This window comes from Typha latifolia, chromosome 5 (assembly GCF_019914945.1).
Source record: "Typha latifolia isolate L0001 chromosome 5, TyphaL0001v2, whole genome shotgun sequence".
NCBI lineage: Eukaryota > Viridiplantae > Streptophyta > Magnoliopsida > Poales > Typhaceae > Typha > Typha latifolia.
Window position 1 is genome coordinate 1,685,984 of NC_133090.1, and position 26,869 is coordinate 1,712,852.

The 26,869-nt window shown below is 35.3% G+C and overlaps 4 protein-coding genes across 5 annotated transcripts in view; 1 reads left to right on the forward strand and 3 right to left on the reverse strand.

The window, feature by feature from the left end:
• The window catches only part of LOC140788744 (DNA-directed RNA polymerase III subunit 2), a 37,895-nt gene extending 25,918 nt beyond the window's left edge, over nt 1-11,977 (reverse strand). The window contains exons 1-14 of the mRNA XM_073138153.1: nt 11,606-11,977; nt 11,423-11,504; nt 11,207-11,328; nt 11,018-11,110; nt 9,867-9,939; nt 9,694-9,784; nt 9,533-9,585; nt 8,629-8,693; nt 6,692-6,797; nt 6,505-6,615; nt 4,357-4,416; nt 2,859-2,897; nt 2,513-2,563; nt 2,341-2,439 (exon numbers count right to left, since the gene is read on the reverse strand). Of these exons, the coding sequence (XP_072994254.1) occupies nt 2,341-2,439; nt 2,513-2,563; nt 2,859-2,897; nt 4,357-4,416; nt 6,505-6,615; nt 6,692-6,797; nt 8,629-8,693; nt 9,533-9,585; nt 9,694-9,784; nt 9,867-9,939; nt 11,018-11,110; nt 11,207-11,328; nt 11,423-11,504; nt 11,606-11,625 (1,065 nt within the window). The 5' untranslated portion in view covers nt 11,626-11,977. The remainder of the gene's footprint in view (nt 1-2,340; nt 2,440-2,512; nt 2,564-2,858; nt 2,898-4,356; nt 4,417-6,504; nt 6,616-6,691; nt 6,798-8,628; nt 8,694-9,532; nt 9,586-9,693; nt 9,785-9,866; nt 9,940-11,017; nt 11,111-11,206; nt 11,329-11,422; nt 11,505-11,605) is intronic.
• Nucleotides 11,978-13,852: 1,875 nt separating this feature from the next.
• On the forward strand, nt 13,853-17,412 carry LOC140789359 (protein LSD1-like). 2 transcript variants are annotated; one of them, XM_073139027.1, is made up of 6 exons: nt 13,853-13,971; nt 15,071-15,221; nt 15,943-16,056; nt 16,370-16,483; nt 16,793-16,902; nt 17,032-17,412. In XM_073139027.1, exons 2-6 carry the CDS (start codon nt 15,164-15,166, stop codon nt 17,065-17,067), a joined length of 432 nt encoding a protein of 143 aa, XP_072995128.1. In that variant the 5' UTR covers nt 13,853-13,971; nt 15,071-15,163; the 3' UTR covers nt 17,068-17,412. The 2 variants fall into 2 exon arrangements, with proteins under 2 accessions (XP_072995128.1, XP_072995127.1); XM_073139026.1 differs by lacking the exon at nt 13,853-13,971 and adding an exon at nt 14,363-14,622.
• A 221-nt stretch (nt 17,413-17,633) lies between these two features.
• On the reverse strand, nt 17,634-19,821 carry LOC140788192 (uncharacterized). The gene is made up of 2 exons (XM_073137356.1): nt 19,551-19,821; nt 17,634-17,997 (listed from the first exon to the last, which is right to left on the reverse strand). Exons 1-2 carry the CDS (start codon nt 19,782-19,784, stop codon nt 17,761-17,763), a joined length of 471 nt encoding a protein of 156 aa, XP_072993457.1. The 5' UTR covers nt 19,785-19,821; the 3' UTR covers nt 17,634-17,760.
• A 1,731-nt stretch (nt 19,822-21,552) lies between these two features.
• Nucleotides 21,553-24,447, reverse strand: LOC140788373 (AT-hook motif nuclear-localized protein 23-like). The gene is made up of 2 exons (XM_073137606.1): nt 23,420-24,447; nt 21,553-21,772 (listed from the first exon to the last, which is right to left on the reverse strand). Exon 1 carries the CDS (start codon nt 24,216-24,218, stop codon nt 23,430-23,432), a length of 789 nt encoding a protein of 262 aa, XP_072993707.1. The 5' UTR covers nt 24,219-24,447; the 3' UTR covers nt 21,553-21,772; nt 23,420-23,429.
• Between the last annotated feature and the right edge of the window lie 2,422 nt (nt 24,448-26,869).

Genomic DNA, 26,869 nt, shown 5'->3' on the forward strand with positions numbered 1-26,869 from the left:
GGATTAAAAATCTTGTCTTCCAAGTTCAAATGTATATCTCATAATATCATATAACACCTAGAAAAGAAATTCCAAACATGTGTTGCATCCAAACTGAATAGAAGAGGAAGCAAGTTGTGCCAGTTGCACAGGGTGTTTGTCAGCTAGCCATCGTCAGGATACATGCCGACGGTACAAAGTTAGGCAGTATCAAGATACATTCACTAACTAAAAGGATATGTGTGGATTCATGCTGTCTGTGCCAACCAGCACAACATTCCATGAGAGGAAGGAGTGACTCTAAAGTCTAAACATTCTTTTTCATTAAAATGAAAAAAATCCCATTTTTCATTATTATCCAATGTCTCTCCTTCTAATCTACAAGTCACACAATTACCATCACTATGTTATATGTTAAAGTTAAGCAGACTGGCCACATGAACCCTAACAGTAAAGAACATCTATTATCAAGCAACTAGAGACATCAATTTCTTTCACCCTACATTTAACCAAGTCATATTTCTGTTTTCTTTTTTCCCACCAGTAGCACCTTCCACTAGTATTTACTAGTTTATCACTTAACTTCAATTAGGATTGGCATGCAATCTTATTGAATTATTGGACCATAATGAAATCTAAATTTATCCAATTTTATCCAAAAAATACTTCCCCAACAGCATATTCTCATCTTGATTATTTTATCCAAATCATTAAAGTAAAGAACTTTTTTTTTGCCTTACTGAGAAAAAGACCACCACGACAATTTTATGTCTTCCCAAGTAAATCTGGATGTGCAGTTCAGACTAAATTATTTCATCATTTCATGTGTTAAAAATATATATTATAAGTGTTCACTAGTCAAAGTGCAATAGTCCGCCACCGATCTATTATCACCATAGCTCCCAATTTCGGTCAATCCCGATCCTGGCCAAAACCAGCCAGTTAGCTAGTTTCGGCTAGGGTATCTGTCATTTTAGTTGATACCCGATCCGTTTCGAACGGGATCAATCGTATTGGCCGATCTCGCCTGAAATTGGTCGGGATGGGTGGGATCCGACCCAGACCCTACCCCTTCACCTGCCTCTCTTTCTCTCTTTTTCTCTTTTTCTTTTTTTCTTTTTTTCTTTTTCTCTTCTTTTCACTTTTTCCACCGGCAACCGAGTAGATCTCCAACGACCTCAACCTCCGGTGACATTCTCCGACGAAGATCCGACGACTTCAACCTCGTCGACCTCGGATGAGTTTTTTATCTTTTTTTTCAGTTTTTAATTCCGCTCATTCCATTTCTCTCTCTTCCTGTACCGAGTGGATCCGACGACCTCTACTGTTGCTACTGCAATGAAGCAGCACCACCAGTTGCTGAGAGCCTGAGTGAGAGAGAGAGAGAGAGAGAGAGAGAGAAGGGAAGAAGTAAATAAAAAATGAGAACCTTGTCTATGTGAGTAATTTTTTAGTAAGTTTTGAATTTTAAGAGGGGGGAGAGAGAGAAAGCTTGATATTCATCAAAATTTTAAATTTTAAGTAGGTTAATACATTTTTTAAGCTCTTAGGCATCATATGTGAGTAATTTATTTTCTTATTTTCCTCTTATTTTTTTCTAAATTTTTAGAAATTTTTCTGTATTTTTAGATAATATTTAGAATTTTACGTAATTAAAAAATAGTCCGATCCGATACGAGTGATCGATACGGCCAATACGTATCATTTTTTCAGACGGTCAATATCGATCCCGATCCTGATCCTAATACTAGGAACCTTGATTATCACACACACACTATAAACATTAGCCTCCTTAAAACAATTTGAAAATAACCAAAGACACATCCCAAACAATTACAGATTTGGAAGTTGAAATAATGTGCTCAATTTTCTTAGCATATCATAAGCAAGTGAAGGTTCAATTAAAATCGAATTGCTTTACGACTTCCTGAAATGTGTGTAGTACAGTTACATGATATGGAAAGCCAAAATAGCATTACACCAGGAAATTGTACTGAAACACAGACAGCTTCATGCCATATCTCATGAATAGAAGGACATGATATAACTATGACAACTTATTAAAACAAAAGGAGCAAACAAAGACACTACTTTTAGTAGATGGGTTAGCTGAACTTGAATAATTTTGTGCAATGAGTTATAATGATACGCGTTAAACTACATGCATATGATATGATACATATTCAACTATATGCATCAATCATTTTTTACACAGGAACTAGTTTATCAGGATCATCAATAAAAATCCAATGAATCAATGGAATATGCTGTCAGATTGAGGTCCAAAATGGAGTAACATTATCAGAGTACAACATAAATTATCAAAATACTGAGTGAAACACAAGTTCAAATTTCACATGCCTTGTCATCAAAAGTGTCAGTATTCAGAATTGCATCCATCATGCGTCTTAGCATCACAGCAGCATATATACATTTTGGTCGAAAATCTCCATCAGTAACCTGCAAAAGAGACAAGGCTGGGAATAAATGGTCAAAAAATTAGGGCTTAAAAAGCTACAAATGAAATCCTCACCGGCACATTGGCAAGAAAGACGTCAAGGAGAATTGACTTAGCTCGACCTTCCTATAAAAGATACAGTGAGGAAAAACAAATCATGAAAAAAATGAAGCAGGTGAATTCTTTAAACTGGGATTGACATGCATAAAAGAATCAGCACATGGATCCATGCATGTCCCCACAATTAGTCACTTGTTAGTACTTAGTACAAGAATTGGACATTCAGCAAGTTTGAAGCCCATGGCTGAGTGTATAGGATGTAATTTTAGAAGCGTTAAAACCATCAGGAAATTTTCCGCCTACAGACAAAAGAAAAGGCTAAGGAAATATTATCCACGTGAGCTTAAAATCATAGAAGCACCTTTCCATTCCCCGCTTTTGCTGAATTAGAATGTGCTACCTGCGAAGGACAAATAGATGGAATAAAAAGTTACATAGAGACAGATAAGAAATAAGGCAGATTCCACAGAGCTAAAATCCTCAGTCACAAGTAGTAATTACTATAACCACCTCTATAATTGTATAAGATGTGAATACAATGTCAATTAAAATAACTAAAATGATAACTATTACATTACATGTCAATAAACTCTTGGACAAAGTTTACTAATCATGAATACTTAATAGCTAAAATCAACAAAGATGGACATAACTACAGCTCAAATTGTTGGCCAATTCAGAACAAAATATGAGATAGCAATCAGTTGATCCAATATGGTGTAACACCATATGGCCTGTACCTCTGGAATCTTAATTACTGATTAGTTATTCAGTGTGACTTGCAAAGTAGAGAAAACATATATTGTCCGATAGAAATTGGTGATGAAAAAATTTTGGTCTGTTCTCAGAACTTCAGTAGCTTTGTTTTCTTACAAGCAAGTAATTAAGGATTGCCATGCTGGCCAGCACGGACATGTCGATGGGCTAGCAGCATATAGCATGGGGGATGCTGATGGCATAGCTCTGTGTTTACCCATGCGGTCCTTGATGAGCCTATATTGCCCAATACACACGATACGGGTATAGTTTTGGGCAACACATAAAGTCAAGTTTTTGGTCTCTTTGTGGCAGCACCTTTCTCAAATAGAGAGTGGGTGCTATAGAAGAAGAAGAGTAGAGAGAGAAGAGATCTAAGATAGATTTTTTATATAGAAAAATCAGATCTCATCAAAAGATAAAATTTGATTTCATTCTCTTAAGTACTTCCTTTGTTTTACACTTTAGAAACCAATTATGTCATACCTATAATTTGTAAAAGTCTTTCTATATAGATCTAGCGTTTTGGTGTTAAATCTATGAAAAAAAAAAGAACTCCTCAAAAAGTAGGAATAAATAGCAAAATTGATTTCACCCAAATTTTGCCCCGAATTTCAAAAAATCATAAATTACTATGTCAAATTCTTTCAACTTGGGTCAAATTAGTGTAAGAAGATGTTAGATTAACTTAAAATTAGTTGTTTACAACATTATCTAAGGATTAAAAACTCTAGTGAAGACTCTCCCTCCCTCCCTGCCTCTCTACCCTATATATATATATATATATATATATAGATTCTAAAATATGTATAAAAATTCAAGAAAATGTATTAGAGGTGTGTCAATAGGTGTGCTAGTGGCAGATTGAGGCGAGCACACCCTGTGCGACAGAGTATGAACACAGCATGTGCCACTGGCACGGCAATCCTTGCCAGTAATCATGTGCAAATTAAGGTTCTCTTCTGCATCCTTCTGGAACATGATTTTCTGTTAAGGACTGGTTCTCGTAGTCGTAGTTGGTGTCAAGACATGAATTGAGTTTATACATTGTGTACGAGAAAAAACTTAAACTAAGAAGAAGCAATTATATTTCAGTTACTAACCTTTCCATCCATATATTCCAGAGCCTTCTGTTGAGTATATATGCTCTCAGATGCGCATTCCTGGCATACAAACAGAATATGCTCAGCTAATAGAACATGTATTATAGGAAGAAGAACGAGATATATACATGGCAAAAAATAAATATGAAGTATGAACTAGTTCCTAAGGATGAAAATTTCTAAATCTTCTTATATCTTATAGAAGTTCAGACATTAACTAGCCATTGTAATAAGAGATACACACATGTATAAAATGTAAAGCACTTTTTAAGAATATACTCTCAACATTTTCAATAATTCCTTTTCATTACTAGCATGGAGCATTTATAACTAAAAAGTGTGAATGAAGAGTATTCATCCAAAAATAATAATCTGAAAGCTATCAATCATCCACAAGTGAAAATGGGCCTCAAACTTTGACCCTACAAAGGCAACTCTGAGCATTTTTAGAACCTTTTATTGTTCAAATTTATTGTTCAAATTTCTTCTCTATACTTCTAGATATGTGTTCAACTAGTTTCAACAATTTAAGATGTGATAGAATAAATTACGGAATTTCATCAAGTAACTCTTTCATTAGCTCAGCGATAATTAAGAAATATAGCTGAGGACTCATTATTGACCATTAAACACCCTAAGTTTTACTCATATCATATCTCCTCCTTGTAAACCATGGAATTTCATCATGTGATTCTCTAGTTAGCTCAGCATACTTAATAAAATAGCTAATAACTCATTGTTGACCATCATACACCCCCTGTTTTACTTGTATCATCTAACTATCCTCAAAGAAGCCTTAGATCTATTACTCTATCCTTAATCATATCCTGTATATTACACGTAAACTTCAAATAGTTATCTCTGTGCATATATATAATAAATAAATGTTATGCAAGTTGAGTCCAAAATTTGTAGTTTTGTACTACAACATGTATATCAAGGTTCCAAGTATTAAAATCGGGATCGGAATCGACCGTCTGAAAAAATGATACATATCGGCCGTATCGGCCGTATCAGCAGTATCGGCCGTCCATATCGACCTGTATTTTAAAATAATTTTTAAAATATAGAAAAATTCTTAATTTTTTAGAAAAATAATAATAAGATATAAATATAAATTATTTATATATAAAGTCTAAAAACTAAAAAATAAATATTATTTTCTCAATTTCTATTTCTCCCCCTTTCTACTACTCACACTCTCTCTCTCCCACACAAATTAAAAACAATTCTTACTCTCTCCCACTAATTCTCTCTCTTATCAAACTCTCTCTCTCTCATTAACTCTCTCTTATCAAACTCTCTCCCTAATTAACCCTCTCCCCTACTAACTCTCTTCCTTAAAAAAACTCTCCCTCTCCCTCACCGACTACCACCTCTTTCCCTCTTTAACATAGTTTTTTTAATTTTTGTTTTTTCTCCACGTCTCTCTCCTCTTCCCCCTCTCTCTTCTTCCCTCTCCCTCTTACTGCTGCAACCTACAAACTCTCTCTTTCTCCCTCTCTTTCTCTCTTTCCCTCTCTCTTTTTCCCTCTTTCCCTCTCTCTTGCTCCATCTCTTTCTCTCTTTCTCTCTCTTTCCCTCTCTCTTTCCCTCTCTCTTCCCCCCTCTTTCCCTCTCTTGCTCCCTCTTTTTCTCTCTCTCTTTCCCTTTTCTTTCTCTCTTACCCATGCTCGTCTCAGGCGGGATCAGCCGATACGGTCGATCCCGACCCGAAACGAATCAGGTATCGGCCAATCTGGCTGATACCCGACCAAAACCAATCAATAGATTGGTTTCGGCCCGGGATCCCGAAACTAGGAATCATGATGTATATGACAAGAGTACGGGCATTTTGGAATAAGTAGTCAAAAGTCAAAACTTCCTTATCTTGACATTCATGTAAGATAACTGATAACTTAGAGAGTATATAAAGGGGTAGATTGCTTTGCATATGACCTACAAAGTCTACAACAGATTACTTATCAGTAATTTCACTTAATTTAGGCTCTTATTTCCAGTTACTGATTAGAGAAATAGACCGATTGTTGCATAAGAAACACCTCTTTTATTAACTTCAATTATAGTCGTAGGATATACGCTTACAAAATATTTTCATTTAATCTTAAAAAAGAGATCTTTAAAGGTGAATGTAGAACAACATATTACCTGAATTGATGGAAGGAGAAGAGCTCCATATCGTGGATCTCTGCCAACCATTTGAACAATCTCTTGATCACTTTCCATTCCCATAGCTTTCATGATCACCATAATAGGAATCTACAAAATGGATAAGCTCAGAATACAATTTCCTCAAAAATATAACTGCTAATAAACAGAACATTTCAATGCAGACCGGCTTAATAAATTGATTAAGTTGCAGATATATCTTTTTTTTATCCATAAAAAAGACCGTCTTGCTTTTTGTTTCATGAGTGCTGCTTGTAACAGACGCTGACACCCTGAACAAAATGAGAAATTGTCAATAGTACAGAGAAATTGCCAATAGTAGAGTTTTCAGGTCAAACTTTCAACAAAAAAAAAATTATGTAGGTTATTTCACTAAATCCCTACATCAAGTCAAAATTATATATGCTAGATAATAGAATTTCAATTTTCAACACCTATCAAAATGATACATTTCAATAAATGCAGTGGTTTATGAAAATACCCAAGATATGTTTTCCAAATTAAAGAATGTTCCAAGTGCTGACAACCTTAAAAGATAAATGAGTAATCTTCCGAGTTCCTAAATATTAGAAGACACAATCTACAAGCAAATAATAATGATTAGAGGATGTTTGTTTTACGACTAAGAAAAGATTAAAAATTGTCTCTGTTCTACTTATACGGTAAAAACTGTGCCAAGTTTCTTCCAAGATTATTCCAGCATGCTAGCCAGAAAAGATGCATAACTCTTCTACAAAGACTCTCATTACAACTCATGCTTCTCTCAAATCTAAAACAAACTTCTTATCAACATATATATTACATACTGATATAATCTGGCATCTACAAATTACAAATTTACTCAATTTGAGCTTCCAAAGCAACTAAAAAAGATAAGCTCCTTAAAATTCAACAAGACGCTATGCTAAGATCCAAAGATAATTTTTTGGTACCAAAGCCTACCAAAGAAATCCAAGCAGAAAAACATGTTTGTGACTGGTATATCAATGCCCCAATTTTATGTATTAGAGTCACCGTGTTCCTAAAATAGAAAGAGACTTCATGAAAATTGAAACAATTCTAAGTGTTCAACAAATTATGAACAGTCCTAGATCATCCTATCAGACTCATAAGAAAGATGCACATTTCCATACAATCAAACCTTGCTTTACCTTAAAACTAACATAAAAGAATTCCAAAGAGATCTTAATATGGTAACAGATGTGAATAGTGCATACCAGATAGGCAAAAAAGTTGGTCAATAATGTTAGAAGAAGGATAAAACCGTAGTTCATAATTTTCTCTTATGCCAACTTGATTGGTGTTTCTAAGAATGACAAAAGAATTGCACTTCCAACTAGAAAATTAAAGCGATCTGCACTTCTCCATCTATAGACTAGGAACGAGAATCTTCAAGCCATCATCCACTTCAAGATAATCTTTTTTTCTATTCTAGATTAAGGAACACTATTCTAGATTAGCGAGTAAATATCAAATTATCCCTATTAGAGATTAGAAATATTCTACACATAAGTTCAATAATAATTTTACCCTTGATTTGACTAAAATTATTATAGAAATCATCTCTCCTCTTTTTCTACCACCTACCTATCTCATTCCAAACAAACCAAAAATTGCCGCCCAATTTTTCCACTCAGTATTCCCAACTATCTCCTCTCTCCTACTATCCGCTTATTTCATTGCATACTTACAAGTATGCATTGCATACCCATAGTAAATGATAAACTTTAATTTCAATTTTTATGTCAAATCAAGGGCATTTTAGTCAAGTTTCACTTCTTATTGTATTTTACCACAATGCTATGTCACGTCAAAGGTCATTTTCACACCACTATTCTAGATTACAAGTAAGCATTAGAATACCCTATAACAGAAGGATAGGTGTTGAAATAGGCCATACCATTTCCAGCGATTAGCGCTTTTTCTTCGGTGAGATCCGGAAAGCATATTTTAGATTTAGAGTCACAATTTTAGGAACAAGAATCTACAATAATTTATTTAAATATCCCCTTAATCTCAAAGTCAACAAGGCCCAAAATAATAACCTATCACAATAAGACCTGTAGAAACAAGAAAACAAGATTCTGTGCAAAGAGAACACACCTGCCCTTACTGTCAGTATCAATGATAATACGATTTTTGGAGAGTTGCTCCTGTATCAAGATCACCTGAAAATCCACATAGTTATACTAGCAAGACAATGTTGCAATAAAAGGATAAATGTAAGAAAATTCAAAGATATGACAAATCAAAACCGGCATACATGAAAGGTACACCTTTCCACAACATCAAATGAATACAGCATGAGTAAAAAATTATCTCACACAAACAATACAAAATACTTAAAAATTGTAAAAGATACATCATTCCATAAACACATGCAGATGCACCACGAGACAATCTACGAAGAGAATCTGATTTTCACTCAGACCTGTATAAAGAAAGATTAAATGATGCACAATCAAAATTCTACATAATAGAATCTTTCCCAACTCAATCTAGTACTATTAGATTCAAAGTCAACAAAAGAATATGCTTCCTAGTAAAACTTATCCCTTAATTAACTAAGATTTAAAATTCCTAAATTCAAGGAGTTCCAACTCAAGCAGGACCCTCTAAAGATAATCTAATTTTCAGATAAAATTAAACACAAAAATCATTTACGAAATAAAAAATTAATAAGAACATATTTTACATCACTTATCCCATGCAATGCATCATCACAATCAGAAAACCATGCACAACAAATAGTAAAAGAGTGAATGATCTTTATCATGAATGAAATGTTGCAGTACTTGGAAACACCTTCCTCAAACATGGGTAAGGGGACGCATATCTCCCCAACCTAGACCATAGGTAGACGGGAGCCTCATGCAATTGCACACCCTTTTTAATGAAGTCTTGTGGTAATGAGTTTTAGATTAAAAAAAATCTCAAGTATCCTAGTCAAAATATTTTCGAAAAGAAAATATTTACCACTAAAATTGATAGCATGAATATGGGTTACCTTTTCAGTTCCTTTAACAATAAAATATCCCCCAGGATCAAGAGGACACTCGCCTAGGATCAGAACAGTAAACAAGTAAATCAAATGATAAAGAAAAAGGAAGTGCTTATTCGAAATAAACAAATTAGCTGAACAATAAATATTAGAAGTAGATGGCTGACCAAGTTTTGCAAGTTCAGCTTCATCCTTGCCACTTAGGACGCAGCGGCAACTCCGGAGCATAATAGGAATACGTGCAATGGTGACACCTTTCTGAAGAATGAAACCATAGATCAGGTGAGAAATACCCCAATTGAGTAATCCAAGCAAGCATAACATGTGGGATGGTAATTACCTTGAACTCGAGAACCTTATTTGCCTGGTTTCCTTTTGTATATTCTATGTCAACCTTTACAGGAGCCGCATAACTGAAATATTGGGTACAGATCAGAACAATTAGTACAAAACAGGATCACAAAGTTGATTACTGCAATCAGACAAACTACAGTGTATTAACAGTCACTCAAAATAAACCAAGTAACCAACCTCCTAGCAGCAATGATATTAAATGCTATCAAAACTATCAACCAAATTGGAGAGTAGTTACAAGAGAAATGGCATATCAAACACATCTTCCAGAATCATTCCTTGGCTGTACCTATTGCTCTAAAGTAGCATCTAAAATAAATTTAACAGTAGATCCACCGTGAACAGTACTTTTGTGTGCAATCATGTTTAGACAAATATAAACAAGATATATAAACTGATTCTTTTGGTTCTCATTACAGTATTCAGTAACTTTAGCACAATCCAAGGAGTCTCCAAAAATAAATCATCATGGTGTCAGGATGAATAATGCAGCTCGTTAATGAAGGGAGTGCACAACTGGGGCGCATCCAAACGGTGCATTTAGTTTACAGAATAGAACTTTCTTCAGAATCTTTAGAAGATCAAAATAAGAAATTGAACACTATTCGACATATCAAATGTGATATCTTTTCATCCATGACATTGCAATAAATATTGAAAGTTTTGTAACCCATACATAAATCCAAATGAGCTCTTTAAAATCACTGTCAACAAGGGAAAGAGTTGATGTTGGATGCTTCAATAAAGAAGTATGCAGCGACAAAACTAAAAGTAAGTGCTCTACTATTGGGCTTGAAACGATTATGCACCGTGGATTTGAAACCACATGTGAGGCGATTCTGAGTTGTTAGAGCTTTAAAGGGCACAAGAGCTTGTCAAACTCGCAGATGCAGCTACCTATATAGTGTTCACGAATTGCAATGAGCTCATCCCCTCGACCGGGAAGGAGCTGCTTCCGAAGTAAAGCTCTTAAAAAATCATCATCTTCCAATTTCTAACAACTTAACTACTCAACTAAAGAAGATTTTTCCAACTCAGTTATATGCTTGTCATGAAAGCTACTAAAAGATGCAAATCTTTAGAACCCAGGAAAACGACAGAGACCAAGAAAAAGAATGGAATCTGCAGTTCACTTACGTGCGATCAGAGAGGCGGCAAAAGTGTGGTGTTAGCTTCTCATTGGTGTAATCCACCGCAACAGTTGGTCTATCAATGTAGATATTGGTGTACCTAAAACAAACAAAACGAAAAAGTACAACTGTTCAAATCAAAGATGAAATAGATATTTAGCAAAACCTTAAAACTGCAATTAAAACGAAGCATTGCCTGAGGAATAGGGTTGGATCATGGCGGGCGACGAGGCGGTCGTTGGCCTTCATGATCTTCTTGATCCCGTGGTTAACAAAGTAATTGAAGGAGTCGATGTGCTGTTTCACAAGTCCTCTCACCTGCATCCAAAACCCAACACTCAACCTAACAAATATCAAGAATTCCAATTTATATCAACTTCGAGGAAAGAAGAGAAGAGCCACGAAGGGATGCCTTGAGGAAGGCGGGAAGAAGCTCGAACTTGTCCACAGCCGATTTCACGGGGGCTGCCAAGAACCTGTGATTTACTCTGAGGCTACAAACACACAAAAAGAAAAAGAACAGACGGTCAAAGAAACATTAAATCAAACGAGTTGTGAGCACGAAAAAATGGACTCCGTATTAAAGAAACCATACTCTTCCTCTCGCAATCCCATATCTCTCGATTGCAATCGCCCAAGAAGATGACTCTCTACTGCGAGTCTGCGACCGCGTCCAAGAACTCGAAGAGAGAAAGAGAGACGACTCTCGATTGCGATGTCGTCGAAGAACTCGAAAAAGAGACTAACAAATTTCTACATCAAGCGCTTCCAAGAACTCGAAAAGAGAGAAGAATTCTCGATGGCGATCGCTTCCAAGAACTGAGAGAGACGACACCACAGAGGATTATACGAACTTGCCGGAGAAAACGGGAAATAAATTTTTAACCGTCCGATTGTATCAAAGAAATCATGAACCGTTGGATGGAGGATGAAGATGAATGGCCGAAATGGACTGTGCGAGACGTCCGTATACCGGCGCATAAACCCTACTTAAACCACCAGCATGACGAAGGCGGTTTATGTCGGGTCTCGGATCCGTCGCCCGAAACGAATGTTGGACCCGGACCCAACTGAACCCATTCCAATTGAAGAAGATCTCAACCCAATTCAATTTGGAAATGACAAATATACTACCTTCAACTAACTTCGAAGTTTAAGTGGATAAACAGGGGTAAATTTGTAATTATATTAATACTATAGCCCAATGATCATGGATCTAAATCTCTCGTAAAAATTGAGGTTTATATGCACATTCTTTTGAAGCCTATGAAATTAAGCTACAGGGTTATAATCTATATTAAAATTAATACTTCTCTAAATGGACAATATTGAGGTTTACTCCATGCATTTAATCAATAATATTTACAAGTCTTCTGGGAAAAAGAAAAATTAATGTGCATATAATGCAAGAGATAAAGATCAGTTAACATCAACTACCTCTTCTATATTCCCAAGAGAGAGGGTAATAAAGTTGATGTTCATATATGACATTCTTCATTTCTGAAACCATTTTGCATTTTCTTTTCAGTTGCTTTTCTGTATGTCCATCTTATCATCATACAAAACTTATCTGCTTCAATGATGCTTAAGCTTTAACTGGAATGCTGCCAAGCTGGGCTTTGAGAGCTCAAGTGGCCACAAACTGCTCTGCTAAGTTTACATCCTGACAAGCTTTGCTATCATGGAGTGATAGTTGGAAGAAGTGAAGAAGGAATTGATCAGCCAATCTCTTTCGAAGGCAAAGGTAATAAATTTGCACATCCAAATGGTTAAATTCAGAACTTCTCTTCAGAAGGGAAGAATATCTTAAAGAGCATCTTCCAATAAACGACTTTTTGTGCGAATGTCGCTATTGTGGTGCTGATTTCAAGCAATGGATATATACATTCATAATTATCTTGAAACCATAAGAATACAGTAAAATACACAAAAGAAATTCAAAATATAGTCTATACATAAATATGCATCACTTCTGACACAGTTGATAAAACAAGTGTATTAGCTATCGATTTCGCTAATTTATTTTTATTGCAAATTGCCAATTGCCAATACCTGATTAAGACAATTTATTTGTTAGAATGCTTCCTCACTATTGTAATAATTATTTTGGATATGTACTTCAGAAAAGATATAACAATTTTCATCAATATTTTGTTTCCAGACATGAAACAGTTACTGCAGTAGCTGAAATATTTTAATTGAGACACAGATTGATAGGTGAGAAGCCTTCCAAGAGCCCATTTTGATTTGTCTACCTCTCTATCATTTGACAATTGCCATTATGTGGCAATGATATAGTGAGTAAAAAGTCCCCTAAAGCTTTCCACTGCCACCAAAATCTTGCAGGGGATAAGGTTATGACAGGAGGTGAACACATTTAAAGAAATTGTCTGTTACTTGATCCCAAATCTAGGGCATCTACTCAATGGGGGCATATCTACTGGCTACCACTCATGCATTTGTTTGTTACTTGTCCCAGTACTGCAGCAGGCCCACTTGCCTTTTGGTGGTCTTCTGTGATAGCTTTGCTCATGGCCAACTTAATTTTCTCAGTCAAGAGACGCCAACCATTGATTTCTATTGATTTGAATTTTGTTGAGACAAACCACAACTTGCAGAAAATTAACTTTTCTTTGAAGAACCTATCAAAAGATTCTTGACATGTCAACTTATTCATGAATTAGACACATCTTATCGGCAAATAACAACCAATCAACGACGACGTTACTCTCCCTTATCCATTTCCTCATCTGTTTATCAGACTAGGCCAGTAGGCCTTATTGTATCATTTAGTATTCATCTATTCATGCCATGAAAGTAGCCTCTTTAACTATTAAGTATCCTCAGACACCGCGTTTAGCCTCGTGTTGATGAGTCAGCTAATGATAATAATTTTGGTACAGATATCATCTACTTGTCCAAGTCTACTTGGCAACACCTCAGCCTCAAGCTCTCAGTGAGGTAAGAGTTCATGGATAACTTGAGTTGATTACATAAGTGCATGATTTGTGTTTAACTTGGGCCCCTTTTGGTTGCCTGGTAAAGAAACGATCACTAGATAAAAATTGGAAAAAAGGATAGTTTTATACTTTTCTGAAATGTCACTGAAAAGTGAGTAGAAGAGATAATTCTTGAAAGTAAAATAGACTTCTCTCATTGTCAACAGTCTAATTCTACCTACTCTATTATCACTCATGCTTAACAACTTATATGTTAGATAAACAGTTAATCCAAAAGTTTAAGTTGTCAGTTTTATTTTGTTTATACTATCACACTTCTCACTGCTACGGCTAGGTTTTGATTATAACCAGTTAAAACTATTCATTGAGAATATGCGAGAATATGAGCTAATATGAAGAAGTTTTTTTCTAACTAGGAGCCAGTTCTGAGATACAAAACAACTAGACGTTTTCTCTTCCCATCTCTCTCTCTATATATATATACACAGAGGTTTGCTTGAGAGCCTAAGCCAACTCCACTTCCCTCTCTTTCTCTCTAATAATTGTCAAGCAAAGGAGAAAAGGTGGATAAATTGAAGCAGGCAAATTCGATGGCCTTCTGAAGGAATTTAGTGCTCTTTGCCTTCTTTATCAAAAAAACATAAATATAAAGGTGCTGCAACAGTTTGGTTTCTTCTTTTTGTTAGGAGTTCTTACATGGACTTGGATATTTCTTCTTCTTCTTCTTCTTCTTCTTCTTCTTCTGCAAACTATCAAGTCCTATAAGGATTTGCTATTGCATACTGAAAATTGAGTTCATCTGTTCATAGCTGTGGTTGTTCCTGGGAGTTTGGGAATGGTTCTTTGAATAATATTGGATATTGGAAATTAATGTTGATGGCCGTCTTTGGGCATTGGGGAATTGTAGCGTATGACCAGACCCAGATATCTATAATCTGAAAAGAATATAATAGATTGTTTTAAATAGGTTTTCCCTTGGCCATCTAATATATCTGAAGTATCTTCTTTTGATTACATCCTCCCATTCAATTGATATTGATTCTTTTTTTTTCTTGTTAATTTGTTCTGGTTTGCAAACTGATTTCTCTTTATGCTGGTAGGTGTGAATGGAGGATTGGGTAATCCTCTACTTTGCTTGAGACTTCAGGATCTGTGATTTTGAAATAGAGATATTGATTCGATTCCGACCGGCAATGCCAGTTCCTCTTGCCCCATATCCAACACCTCCAGTCCCTTTTGCACCACCAAATGGTATTTCTTTCCAATCCTCATGACATTTCTAATATTGAAATCATTTTACATATGAATGCCTAAGTTTAGATTTTGTAAAAGTGCATGAGTCTGTAACTAATGTTCTGGAAAATTTTACTGATAATCTACTCCTCCAAGGAGGAGGTTTGCATTTGATAACTAGTCAGAACTCTTGTTAAGAAAACAATGGAAAGATGAAATAATCTACGATTGTTTCAAGACTCAACAATATAACTAGATCAGTACTTAGTTCTTGGGCTGTTTTTTTGAATGGTTTCTTCTACTTCAACATATGTTCTGTGAAGTATAATTAGTTAGCAGTTATTTCATGAGTAATCACCAGGACTACTTTTGTGACTAAGAACTACTATTCTCTTAGTACAGCTTCAGAAATCCTTATGTGGCACTAATCTTTAAGAAGTAAGATTAATCTTTTAATTATTCCATTTGCATGATCCTAATATGCCCCAGAGGTAGATCATTACATGGGAAAGGATTATTATATAGTACCGATTCTTCTCATTTCCTGGTGATACTCTGGAATGCCTGCTTCAAAAGCATCAAGGAAGCAATCAAATCATTTCAAGCTCATTTTTCTTTGTTTGTGCTGCACAACTTCATTACATTTTTGCTACTTCATGTCATTATTCATATCTGAATATAGTTGTATGCTCATTATAAAATAATTACAATTTTGAGAAGATCCAACCATCTTTGTCAGCTGGACAGAGCCAAGTTGTATGTTCTGGCTGTCGAAATCTCCTTCTCTACCCACTAGGTGCAACATCAATATGCTGCGCTGTTTGCAATGCTGTGACTTCTGTACCCCCTCCCGGTATGTTAACACCGATCATTAGAAGTTGCTTCTGGCTCATTATTATTATTCTTACTCTTGATTACAAGATATTATCTACTTCAACTAGATGTATAATAATCCAAAAGACATCTTTGTTGCAACTTTTTTCATGTTAGGGATATTGAATATCATAGTCCAGTCTTTAATTTATCATGGTGCAATAGGAATGATGCTTGGCCTCATGCTAGAAGTATCCATATTTTCTGCAATATGTTGTCTCACAAAATAATAAATAAAAAGAAAACAGTGAAAAGAAACACATTTTCTCATGAACTACCTTCACTTTGGACAGGATCAGAAATGGCCCAGTTAGTTTGTGGAGGATGTCATACCCTTTTAATGCATATACGTGGAGCAACTAGCGTACAATGTTCTTGCTGTCACACGGTCAATCTAGCTCTGGAAGGTAATCTATGATTCTCTGGCTTGAAACTAATTTTATAGGAAACTGCAGTGGACTTCAGTATCAGAAGCTTGTTTCATATGTCTAACTAATATTCGATGAAAAGTTCATAGTTCAGCATATATCTACTCTGATTCCTGTCATGAACTTGCAAGACTACTTGTTCGCTAATCGCCATGAGTTTGCCCACCAGTACTGTTAAAGAGTTTCCTATCAAAGTTCTTATAAATTATAATTACTGGTCCTTATAAGACTCAGCTCATCTCTCAATTTTCTCTAGACATACAGCATAACTCCAAATGTTTGTTGCAGCAAATCAAATAGCTCATGTCAACTGTGGGAACTGCCAAATGCTGCTGATGTACCAGTATGGAGCAAGATCTGTTAAGTGTGCAGTCTGCAATTTTGTGACATCAGTTGGGGTCAGTATTCATCAATTACCTCATTAGATTCTCTCAATCACTACAGCATTTTGTGTGATTACTCTAGAATTAAACTCTGTTATAGTGATAATACTGTTCTAATGACATTCTTCTAATTTTCTTTTGCAGTCCTCAACAGGCAATGGGCAAAAGGCTAACAACTGAAGTCAATAGCACTGGTGGTTTGGTTTCTCTGACTAATAAAGCAACATCTGGATATCTTTGTTACCTGAGGAAGCTAATAAGTTTATTAAGGGGGTGAAGACTGCCACTTCTCTGCCTTCTCTTCACCCCAATTGTATAGAGCTCTTTCTTTAGGAAATCCTTTCCTTTTTACGTCCCTGGATAAGCAATTTTGGTATATTTGAACTTTGAAGATTGTTGAACTTTTTGTATCCAAGTTCAACAACTGGATATTAAAGTTTAAGTTGTGCTATTTTGCTTTTAGCATATCATCATGTATGAATAACGTTCATGTGGATTATCAGTTCAGAATGTTTTCATTTGACACTTCCATTCTTCGTAGGAAACAGCTCCGCTAATAATAATAATAACACTAAAGAATCTGAAGCTTTGTATATTTGAATTCTATACACTTCCCTTTTGCTCAGCATTTATTCTATTTCTTGCATTTGATATTTCACCTATTGTCTTCTTACAGATTTTCCTCTCAATCTGTAGTTCGAGTTAAATGTTGTTACTAATTTGATGCAGATGAATAGAATCAACAATTGTATGTAAAAAGGAGTAATGTGTATAGCACAAATGATAGGGTTCAATTTGCACAACATCACATCTACACCATGAGGGAATATAGAAGCAAGCTCAGACTCAATTACAGTTCCTCCTACTATCCTTTCATACCCATCGTAATTGTCCTCGATACTCCAAGCTCTGCTGTATATTGCCATCAATGGCAACAGTCTGCTTCCTCATCGCCAAGACAGTTGGTCTTGTGTTGTAGTTTATCTGGAACTTAGGTGGTGCTATCTGGTTGTCAGTGCTCGAAATTGTGGATGGGATCTCATACAAGAACTCATCTGCTACATCTCCATCGTCGTCTATCCTTAGTCTTCTAGTGTACCACTTATATCCCTGATCCAAGAAATCGTAGAATAAGATATTGGAGTGAGAGAGCAAGGTTACAGGTTACCTGATGACAATAACATCGCAGTAATTAAGCAGGTAAAAAGAACATGATGAACAGATAATAAACAGAACCAACTTGTTGTCATTGTCATATTTCTTAGAGAGGAGAATAAATTCAACAAACAGAATTATTATGTAAGAAATGGTCTCATCCTAGACATTTTATTTATCCGTTTGGAATAGCTTCAATCATTTGAGCTTACACAGAACCTACCAATCAAGCCTGCAAAGCAAAGTTATATGTTGCCTTTCACCTTGTACTAAGTAGTAAGTAGAATCCTCATCGCGGTGCTCTGGCTAAGTCCCCAAAGCAAAGTTTTGTGTCCCTTCACCTCAAACAAGGATCCAGCTTGGCAAGTCAAAACTGAAACAATAAGAATGCTTTCGAACCTACTGGACTACTTTACTTGTATGCATATAATGCTTTCGATTAGTGGAAGAGCACTAAAATGCAAGCACAGAAGGAAGATCAGACCCTGAGGCCTCAGCGGTTAAAATTCATGCAGACGGGATCCCACAATCTCACTAAAATAAAGTTATTCTTGATACGATAATTTTATGGTCATCTTCCAATAAACTTCTAACTCCCTAAAAAGGCCTCACTATTCTCTTAAAATTATTGTTAAAAATTTACAGAAATTACCATGCATTAACAGGTACCGTGAGCTTTTGGAGAAAAACTCTGCCTAAGAATACCCTCTTACTTCCCACGAACAAAGTGGAGGGCCTTTATCAAATATTCATCAGGAAGCATGGTATCAAATCTGGACTTTGCTACTATTTTTAATCGGACTAGTTTGTCAAATCATGCATATTGCGTAACAAAACAACATAATCTGATTCTAGGTAAAAAGGGATGGTCCGTCACTGTCGCAAATTTTGCATCTCGATCGGAATAACTTGTCGTTCAATCTCTAAAGAACTTATAAGAAATATTAGCATCCATCACATTATAAGTTCTGCTGTTTGTAATGCTCCTTCAGCAAATTGCATATGAAAGATGTGACAATCTTGTACAAAATTTCACTGCTGCTAATTCCAGAACCTCTGATCTCATCTTTTTGAATAGATATGAAAGGAAATAAATCAATCTTGTGCTGCCTATGCTTGAATCAAGAGCCATCATTACTTCCTCAGCAAAAAAAAAGAAAGGAGTACATTTCTTTGGTTCAAATGTATTTAGAGTTATGAACATCAATCCTGAAAACTGCAATCTCTTTCTTAAAGTAAAACTCTTGCTCCTTTAGACAACATTGAATTGATCAAAACAAACCAACTTAAGAAATATAGATTCCTGACAAAATCTCTCAACTTCTCAGCAACACAACAAAGAACCAGAGCAAAGGATTCAAAGCAAATTGATACCGATATTGCATTGACCAAGAAACAGAGATTCCAAAGAAACCATCGCCTAATTCACCAAAAGAACAAGGACCCACATGAAAAAATATCTCAACTTTTCACAAACCCAGGAAAGAACCAACAGCAGTAGTGAGTACCTGGACGCCTCCATCACCAATATCGCAGGGGACGATGATCGGCCTCGCGGTGGTGGGTTTATCTACGGCGACGGGGACCTGAACGCTGTAAGCCCTGGCGGGGCCCTGCGGCGCGATCTTGACCGTCCGATCGCCCCCTTCCTGGCCGCTGCCGCGGACGTCGCCGCCGGATGCCTCGTGATGGTCGTCGCCGGCGAGCCCAAAGATGCTCGCGATTCTTCTTAGGAGTCGCATGCCGGATCTACTCTTCGAAAGCAAACCTCTCAATAATGACTATAAAAGAGAGGTTGGTGGGAATTTTTTTCCGCCTATCGCTTGAGATTTTTACCGGGTTTTTTTTTTTGTGCAACTTTATTTATTTATTTAATAAATATCACAAAACTCTAAAGACACGATTTATTCTAGAGAGAGGATAATAATTAAATCTAGGGTGAAGAATACCCAGAAATTTACTTGTATTCAAATTAGGAGCAGTCTTACCTAATCACCAACTTAATTAGCTTTCTTATAAATATGACTAAAAGGCAATATCTTCAATAATGTGTTGTATAATTCATATATAATATATATAGTCACTTTGAACTTTGATACATTGTATTGCGAAGAAGACTATCAAATTTATTTGCCGTCGAATTATATTAATCCATGGATAAGATAATAATATTTTATAGCCATAATGTGCAGAGAATGTCATGCTCCTGAGCATTTTATTTTTTATTTAATAATAAGAAATTTTAATATATATGATGCACGTATAAATTATGTGCACTTTCTTATAATAAAATGTGTATATGACATTAACTTCTTTTGTTTCTTTTGCAGTAGCTCATTCTAATATCTTTTGCTTTCGAGCTTATTTACTCCTAAGTTAAATTTTAATGCATGCATTATTGTTATTAAATATTTTTTATTTATTTTGTATTTATGCATATATCATTCAAAAGCTGTCATTTGCATGTATTGCATGAATACATTTTAAAAACTCCTTTTTTTTTAATGAAATGTTTATTAATTTAACTATAAAAATGTCACTATTTTTGTTTGTGTTCATTTCTTTCGGTTAAGTATATCAATGACTTTGGTTTGCTAAAATAACTAAGATTTTAACAAATAAGTGTCGGAAAATAAGTAACTTGAAATGTACCCACACAAAAGCCATGATGTTTTAAGGCCATACATGCAATAATAGAAAATTGTGAACATAGGAATTGAAAACTGAAAATTAAAAGATCCTACCTAAAATTTTCTTTTGGATTGATTTAATTTATCTTTGTTTATATATATAGTTTAGAAAATTTTGGAGGAAAAAAAATTAGAAAGAGAGAGATAGGAGGAGGAGGTGGTGGTGGTGGTGGTGGTATAATATTGGGTATAATATTTTGTTGTAATACAATATTGGGTATAATATTAGATGGCTTTTAAACTTTTTTTTATGTACAAGTAAAATAATTTTTTAGATTTAAATTATATTTTAATCGTGACTAGTTAGATTTAACAAAAGTAATGATATTTTTCAAAAAAATATATAATTATTTTGGAAGTAATTATAATATTTTAAAGAATATAATGACAACTATGTAAAAATTCCTTTTTCATTAGAAAAGATATTTTTCTTAATAAAAATATTCGTTCAAAAGTTTCATCCAACCACCCACTTAGGAAAAAATTTCTGAATTCATATATATTCTTAAAGTTAAGCTATTCAAATCCAAATATACCCTAAAACCAAAGGAACAAGATAAGATATACATAATTTGTTGTTATGTATATCAAGATAAGATACATGGACATATTGAGATCAATGAATCATGATTTTTTATTACGAAATATTAGAGCTATATAAGAACCCTAGCATAAGCATATTTGTGCCTTACTACAAATTTTGCTCCTAACAATAGCGCATTCAAGTCGGATTAAAACATTCACCAGTAAATATATGTTTTACTCATAGATGGAACACATGATTCTTACGAGACTTGTTGATCAATATTTCCACCCGATATTTATGATAATGAACCAAATTTACTAAAATAATTTAAGTAAGAAAAATACAAAAATACTGAAGGCGACAACAAGCCTTCTAAACTATATGTCCATAACATAACCAATAAATAAAAGACATTACATATAGGCAACACAACTTATCTAGTCACATATAATAAAAAAAACTAAACTAAAATCTAAACCTATTGCTCCTCCATGACCTCAATTTCATTTCCAATCTGAAAAAAAATATTCCATCAAAATATGGTTATATAAAACTCTACAAATATACATCTCTATAATTTAAAAGCGGTGTAATACATAAAACAACAATATATATCATGCTCAAATAATACAATAAGCTCATAAATATAATAAAAATTATTAATTATTTAAATAATAGAAAGTAAACTGTGAAACACATCATATGTTCTCATGGAGCTTTACCCAAAGCAATCCCACAAAATAATATATCGTGCTCTCCTAGAACATCACACAATGAGGAAGGATATACATTTCACAGTAATATCAATCATATATTTTTGACGATGTTATGTTATATATGATTAATTATTTGCGGTCATCAGACTATTGAATCCAATGTAAACTCATCTCATCTCATCTCACTTATTAGTGCACCTAGTGTAAACTCATTCTCATCCTTATCTCACTTCTCAATATTATTCTAGTAAACAATCAACCATCATATTTTTCTAAATCAAATTAGAGATACAATTTTAAGACTAAGAAATGAATATACCTAAACTAGTTATCATTTTAAGCGGCAATCAAATGCCACATTCTAATATTTAGATAAAAGAAAGGGGAATGAAAAATGAATTTCTCCACTTCCTTTCAAATCTCTTGTCTTTCTTAATTTTAGGGAGTGTTTGGTTGTTAAAATATAGGAAAAAAACAAACACTTTTGTAAACTTGTCTACTTCTTGTGATATATGATTGTAAAAAATAAATTAAAAAAAAGTAACTTTCTTACCTATTAAAAATAATTTCACTCTCTCTTTTTTATTTATTTTTTAAAAGAAGAGAGTCACCTCACTTCACTGAAGTGAAATTTTTTTTTATTAAACTATGCTTTCAACCAACCAAGAGCACACTCCGCTTATTAATGCTCAATTCCAACTCTTTCCATATTACAAGATGTTATTAATTGCCATAATGCTCATTTTCACTTTTAACACTTCTACTTTCTTTATTGACTGTATACTATAACTACAAAGTTTCTATCATTTTATTTACTCCAACTTTTTATCAACTAAACACACCCAAAGAGCCAAGCAAATGTACATTAATTGAAAAAAGAAATATAGTATATGGAGCTTAGAGCAAAATAAAAACCCCACCTGATTTTACTGAATCCCTTTCTTCTGTAACTCAGAGTTTACATTCCAAGGCAAGATGAAGATAAGGGATAGAAAGGAGAGCAAATTTACTAAGCAAAAAGCTAAGGTGTCTGTCCAACAAAAGACATGCACACGTGAAGTCACTTCCTACGCCCACTTCCCTTGTCTTCAATTAATAATTCTTTCTGTACTATTCTCTCCCCGTTCCCACTCATCTCCAAAACAAAGTACAGAGCTCGCCCAGTCGCCCTTCCGTAGGTTCTTATCTTACTACTACCAGAAAGTCCTAGATTCACATGTTGAACATATATACATATAAAAAATCTGAAACCCATTTATTGGATCATATGAAATAAAGAGAGAGAGAAATAATATATAATAAGTTGCAATATATATTAGCTAGCATTCAAAACCAAATGCTTCATAGATTAGAAGATCTGAATTGGTCCCATCTTAAATAAATGTGAAAAAAAGAATAATTCGAATTGCACTCATGACAATATATAGAGAGAGAATTCCACCTACCATTCTATGATTACAAATACGGCGGCCGGTCGGCTCCGGCGATCCGGGGCCATGGGCTGTCGCCGTTGACCGGCAACTGCATGCCTCCGAACGGCGAATTGAAGAAGGGAAACGCCGGTGATGACGTGTCGCCGAATGGGTTACTGTCGCAGACTGGCAGTTGAGGAGGAGGAGGCGGCGGCGGCGGCTCCTCGTCTTCTTCGTTGAGTGGCAGCCGCTCGTACGCCACGTTGGCGAACGAGGCGGCGATGACCACCACCGGCCCCGCCGCCATGAGCGAGCCCACGACGCTCCCCCCGACGACCTGACCCTGCCCGCCGGCGAGGAACGCGGCGAGGCTGGTGGCCCCCGGCGGCGCGGGCGGTGGGAGGAACGACCCGGACAGCGACAGGATCTCGAACCGACCTCGCAGGGACGAAACCGCAGGGGACGACGAGGTGGGTTGGCGCAGCGTGACGTCGGCGACGGCACCCGCGGCGGAGAGGACGCAGACGCCGCGCTGGCGACGGTGGGCGTAGGCGGCGAGGGAGTCGAAGACGTCGCAGCCGGCGGCAAACTCGAGGATGTGGGTCCGGAGGGCGTTAGGTCCCTCCCGGGTTATGATCACCGGCGGCTTCGGCTTGTTCTTCGACCCCGGTGGCCGGCCGCGAGGCCTCTGTGCCGCCACCTCCCCGGAGGCGGCGCCGCCATCTCCGGCAGAGGACGTGGGCTGGTCGTCGTAGCTTGGGGAGGAGGGGTTGGGTTGGTGGTGGTGGTGGTGCAAGTAGTGGGTGGTGGTGCCCAGATCCAATCCTGCCATTATACTACTACTACTACTACTACTACTACTACTAATGATAATACTACTAATAAAAGGTGATTAACAGTACTTAATGGTAATAATTAATATCTCGATAGGGATTTCTTTTTGCAAGAATGGGAAGAAGGAAGAGGAGGTTGGAGAGATCGGAGGAGAGGAGGAAGGATTAGAGGAGAAAGGATTAGAGGAAAGGGAGGGTAGAGGGCATAGAAGAAGAGGTTAAGGTCCTTAAAGGAGTTTTATGTGACTTAGAGAGAGAGAGAGAGAGAGAGAGAGAGAGAGAGAGAGAGAGAGAGATTGGACAGTAGCTGTGATAGTGATTAGTTTGAGGGGGACAAATTAATGTTATATTAAATTAGGAGTTGGGGGTTTAGAGATGGGGATTAAGGGTTAATTCTTGGCTTGGCTTGGCTAATTGGTTTGGGTGGGTGGAAGCATCCCCTGTCAGCAATTTTCTCAAATAGTTCTGATTGATATAGTCGACAATCAATAATAGCAATTAATTAGGTTAATCTTTCAGTATATATATATATATATATATTCATGATAATGTTTGATAATTTTTTTACATAATTACAGCTCTTTAAACTATCACTTTTTTTCATATAACTCCTCTGAAATCTTTTTGTAACAAATAGATCCTGAGCTATTATGGGCTTTTAGAAATATCTTAAGTATCTCTTTTATAGGATTTGAATTATTTTTCATTTATAAATTATCACGTGCAAGTCAAATGAACAATTATATGATATATCTACCCATATATTTTTAAGAGAAGAAGAAAGAGACATCATCATAAAGTTTCCATCGTAAAACAACTCCTACACTTAAAAGGAGATTCTTCATTTGAGTTTAATTACTCGTATTTAGCCTTAGAGGAACACCATCATGCTAACTACTATATAATAACACCGTCAAAGTGGAACTCTAATGGTGAAAGACAGAAGAATTGAAATATAAAACCTACATTTATATTTTTTTGTAACCGGTGTCTTAAAAATAATTATGTAGAAATTGAGAATAACAACACATGTAAGATTATAACTCATTAGGTTTTAGCTCAAAAAAAGAAAAGAATACTAGGTCAAATTTTCACATATTTGGACCATGATTATGGTTGAAGTGGTGCTAAAACAGTGGCACCAAAAGAGAATTCTTCCATGCTCTATCTTATTTTCTCAAGGGTTGCTTTTAATGCTTGTTTGACCCAAAACCCTACCCACCCTTCTCTTTCTCCATAGTATTATCTTTGCCAAAGTTGAAGAGGTCCAACCTTCTCCTTATAATTCAACAAATTAGGTCTCTTTTCTTCTTGAATGGGCCATCCATCTCAACATATATCAACCATCAAGCTAGAAAAATTAGTGCATTCAAATGGCCGACTCAAAGCAAGTTGATCAACCAATCTCTCATTCTTCCTTGCAATATTTTATTTGCTTCCAAGTGGAAGAGAAGAGAAAGTATAATGCAAGAAAAGGAGATGACTTGAACAACAGTCTACCAAAAATTTGCAATATTGTCTAAAATTTTCTAAAGTTGCAAGTTAGCAATAAAGACAAAAGAAGTTAGGTAATAAAAGAAAAAAAAATTTAACCAAGAAAGAAAAGATAGATTTCTAATTTGAATTCAAAAAAAAAAAAAAAATAGATTTAATAGTATTTAAATTTAGAAAACCTAACCGTTAGGTCGCCAAAGAATCAATTAAATTCTCATAATTCACTTGGGATAATAATTCGATTCATTAGTTATTTCTCCCCTAATGAGCCGAGCCGAGCCGGAGGAGCCGGCTGGAGTCGATAGGGAGAGGAGTGGACTCGTGTGCTGAGTCATGGCGATAACAGCGAGGCCACGTGCGGGGCCCACTTGTCTACGTGGGTAATGACGTCATTTAGTCTAATCTAATAGCAATGCTAAGCCCTCAAACGCTACCAATAAAAATTAAATTAAATTTTCTTCTTAAAAGTTAATAAGTACCTCCGGCACCGCGGATGAATAATTGTTCCACGTTTAATTTAGAGACTTAATGCCTAAACTAGAAACAGTTTAGTATACCTAAGTGACTTCATATTAAGAGATTAATAATTTCGGTAAAATAGGCATAGCATTATATAATCTTCTATTATTACTTAATTATTATTATTATTTTTTTTTTTTTGAAAAATTTACATGATGGTCTATTTTTTATTTGACCCTAACTATTATTACTTAATTATGTTTACGCAAATCTCCTTGTTTAATTTTTTTAATAACACGTTGACGTTGACGTTGACCTTCTTATTATCTATTAATGATTATTTTGTGAGATTTTCCATAGGGAGGTTTGGGTTTAATTATTATTTTTTATTTTGTTAAAATACTCTTTTATGAGGTAATAGCTTAATACAATTATATTATACATCATAGCAAGTGGATTTTTGGGGGAAAAAAATACTTTAACTAATTACTAGTTTACTTACTACGAAAAAAAATATTTATGAAAGTGTGACACTATTGAAAGCTACTCTAAATCTACTATAAATTTTACTAGCTCAGAGCAACGTAAGAAATTAATGTATGAGATAATAAAATTGTTTATAAATTATTCTCTCCCAAATAGCTTATAGTTTAGTCAAAAACTAAGTTATATTTATCCCAAATGTAAAATTTAGTCT

Coding starts and splice junctions, on each gene's coding strand:
- LOC140789359 (XM_073139027.1), top strand. CDS start 15,164: ATGCCAGTTCCTCTTGCCCCATATCCAACACCTCCAGTCCCTTTTGCA. Junction 15,222..15,942: donor CCCTTTTGCACCACCAAATG/GTATTTCTTTCC, acceptor CATCTTTGTCAG/CTGGACAGAGCCAAGTTGTA. Junction 16,903..17,031: donor ATTTTGTGACATCAGTTGGG/GTCAGTATTCAT, acceptor TTTCTTTTGCAG/TCCTCAACAGGCAATGGGCA.
- LOC140788192 (XM_073137356.1), bottom strand. CDS start 19,784: ATGCGACTCCTAAGAAGAATCGCGAGCATCTTTGGGCTCGCCGGCGAC. Junction 17,998..19,550: donor TTGGTGATGGAGGCGTCCAG/GTACTCACTACT, acceptor TTCTTGGATCAG/GGATATAAGTGGTACACTAG.
- LOC140788373 (XM_073137606.1), bottom strand. CDS start 24,218: ATGGCAGGATTGGATCTGGGCACCACCACCCACTACTTGCACCACCAC.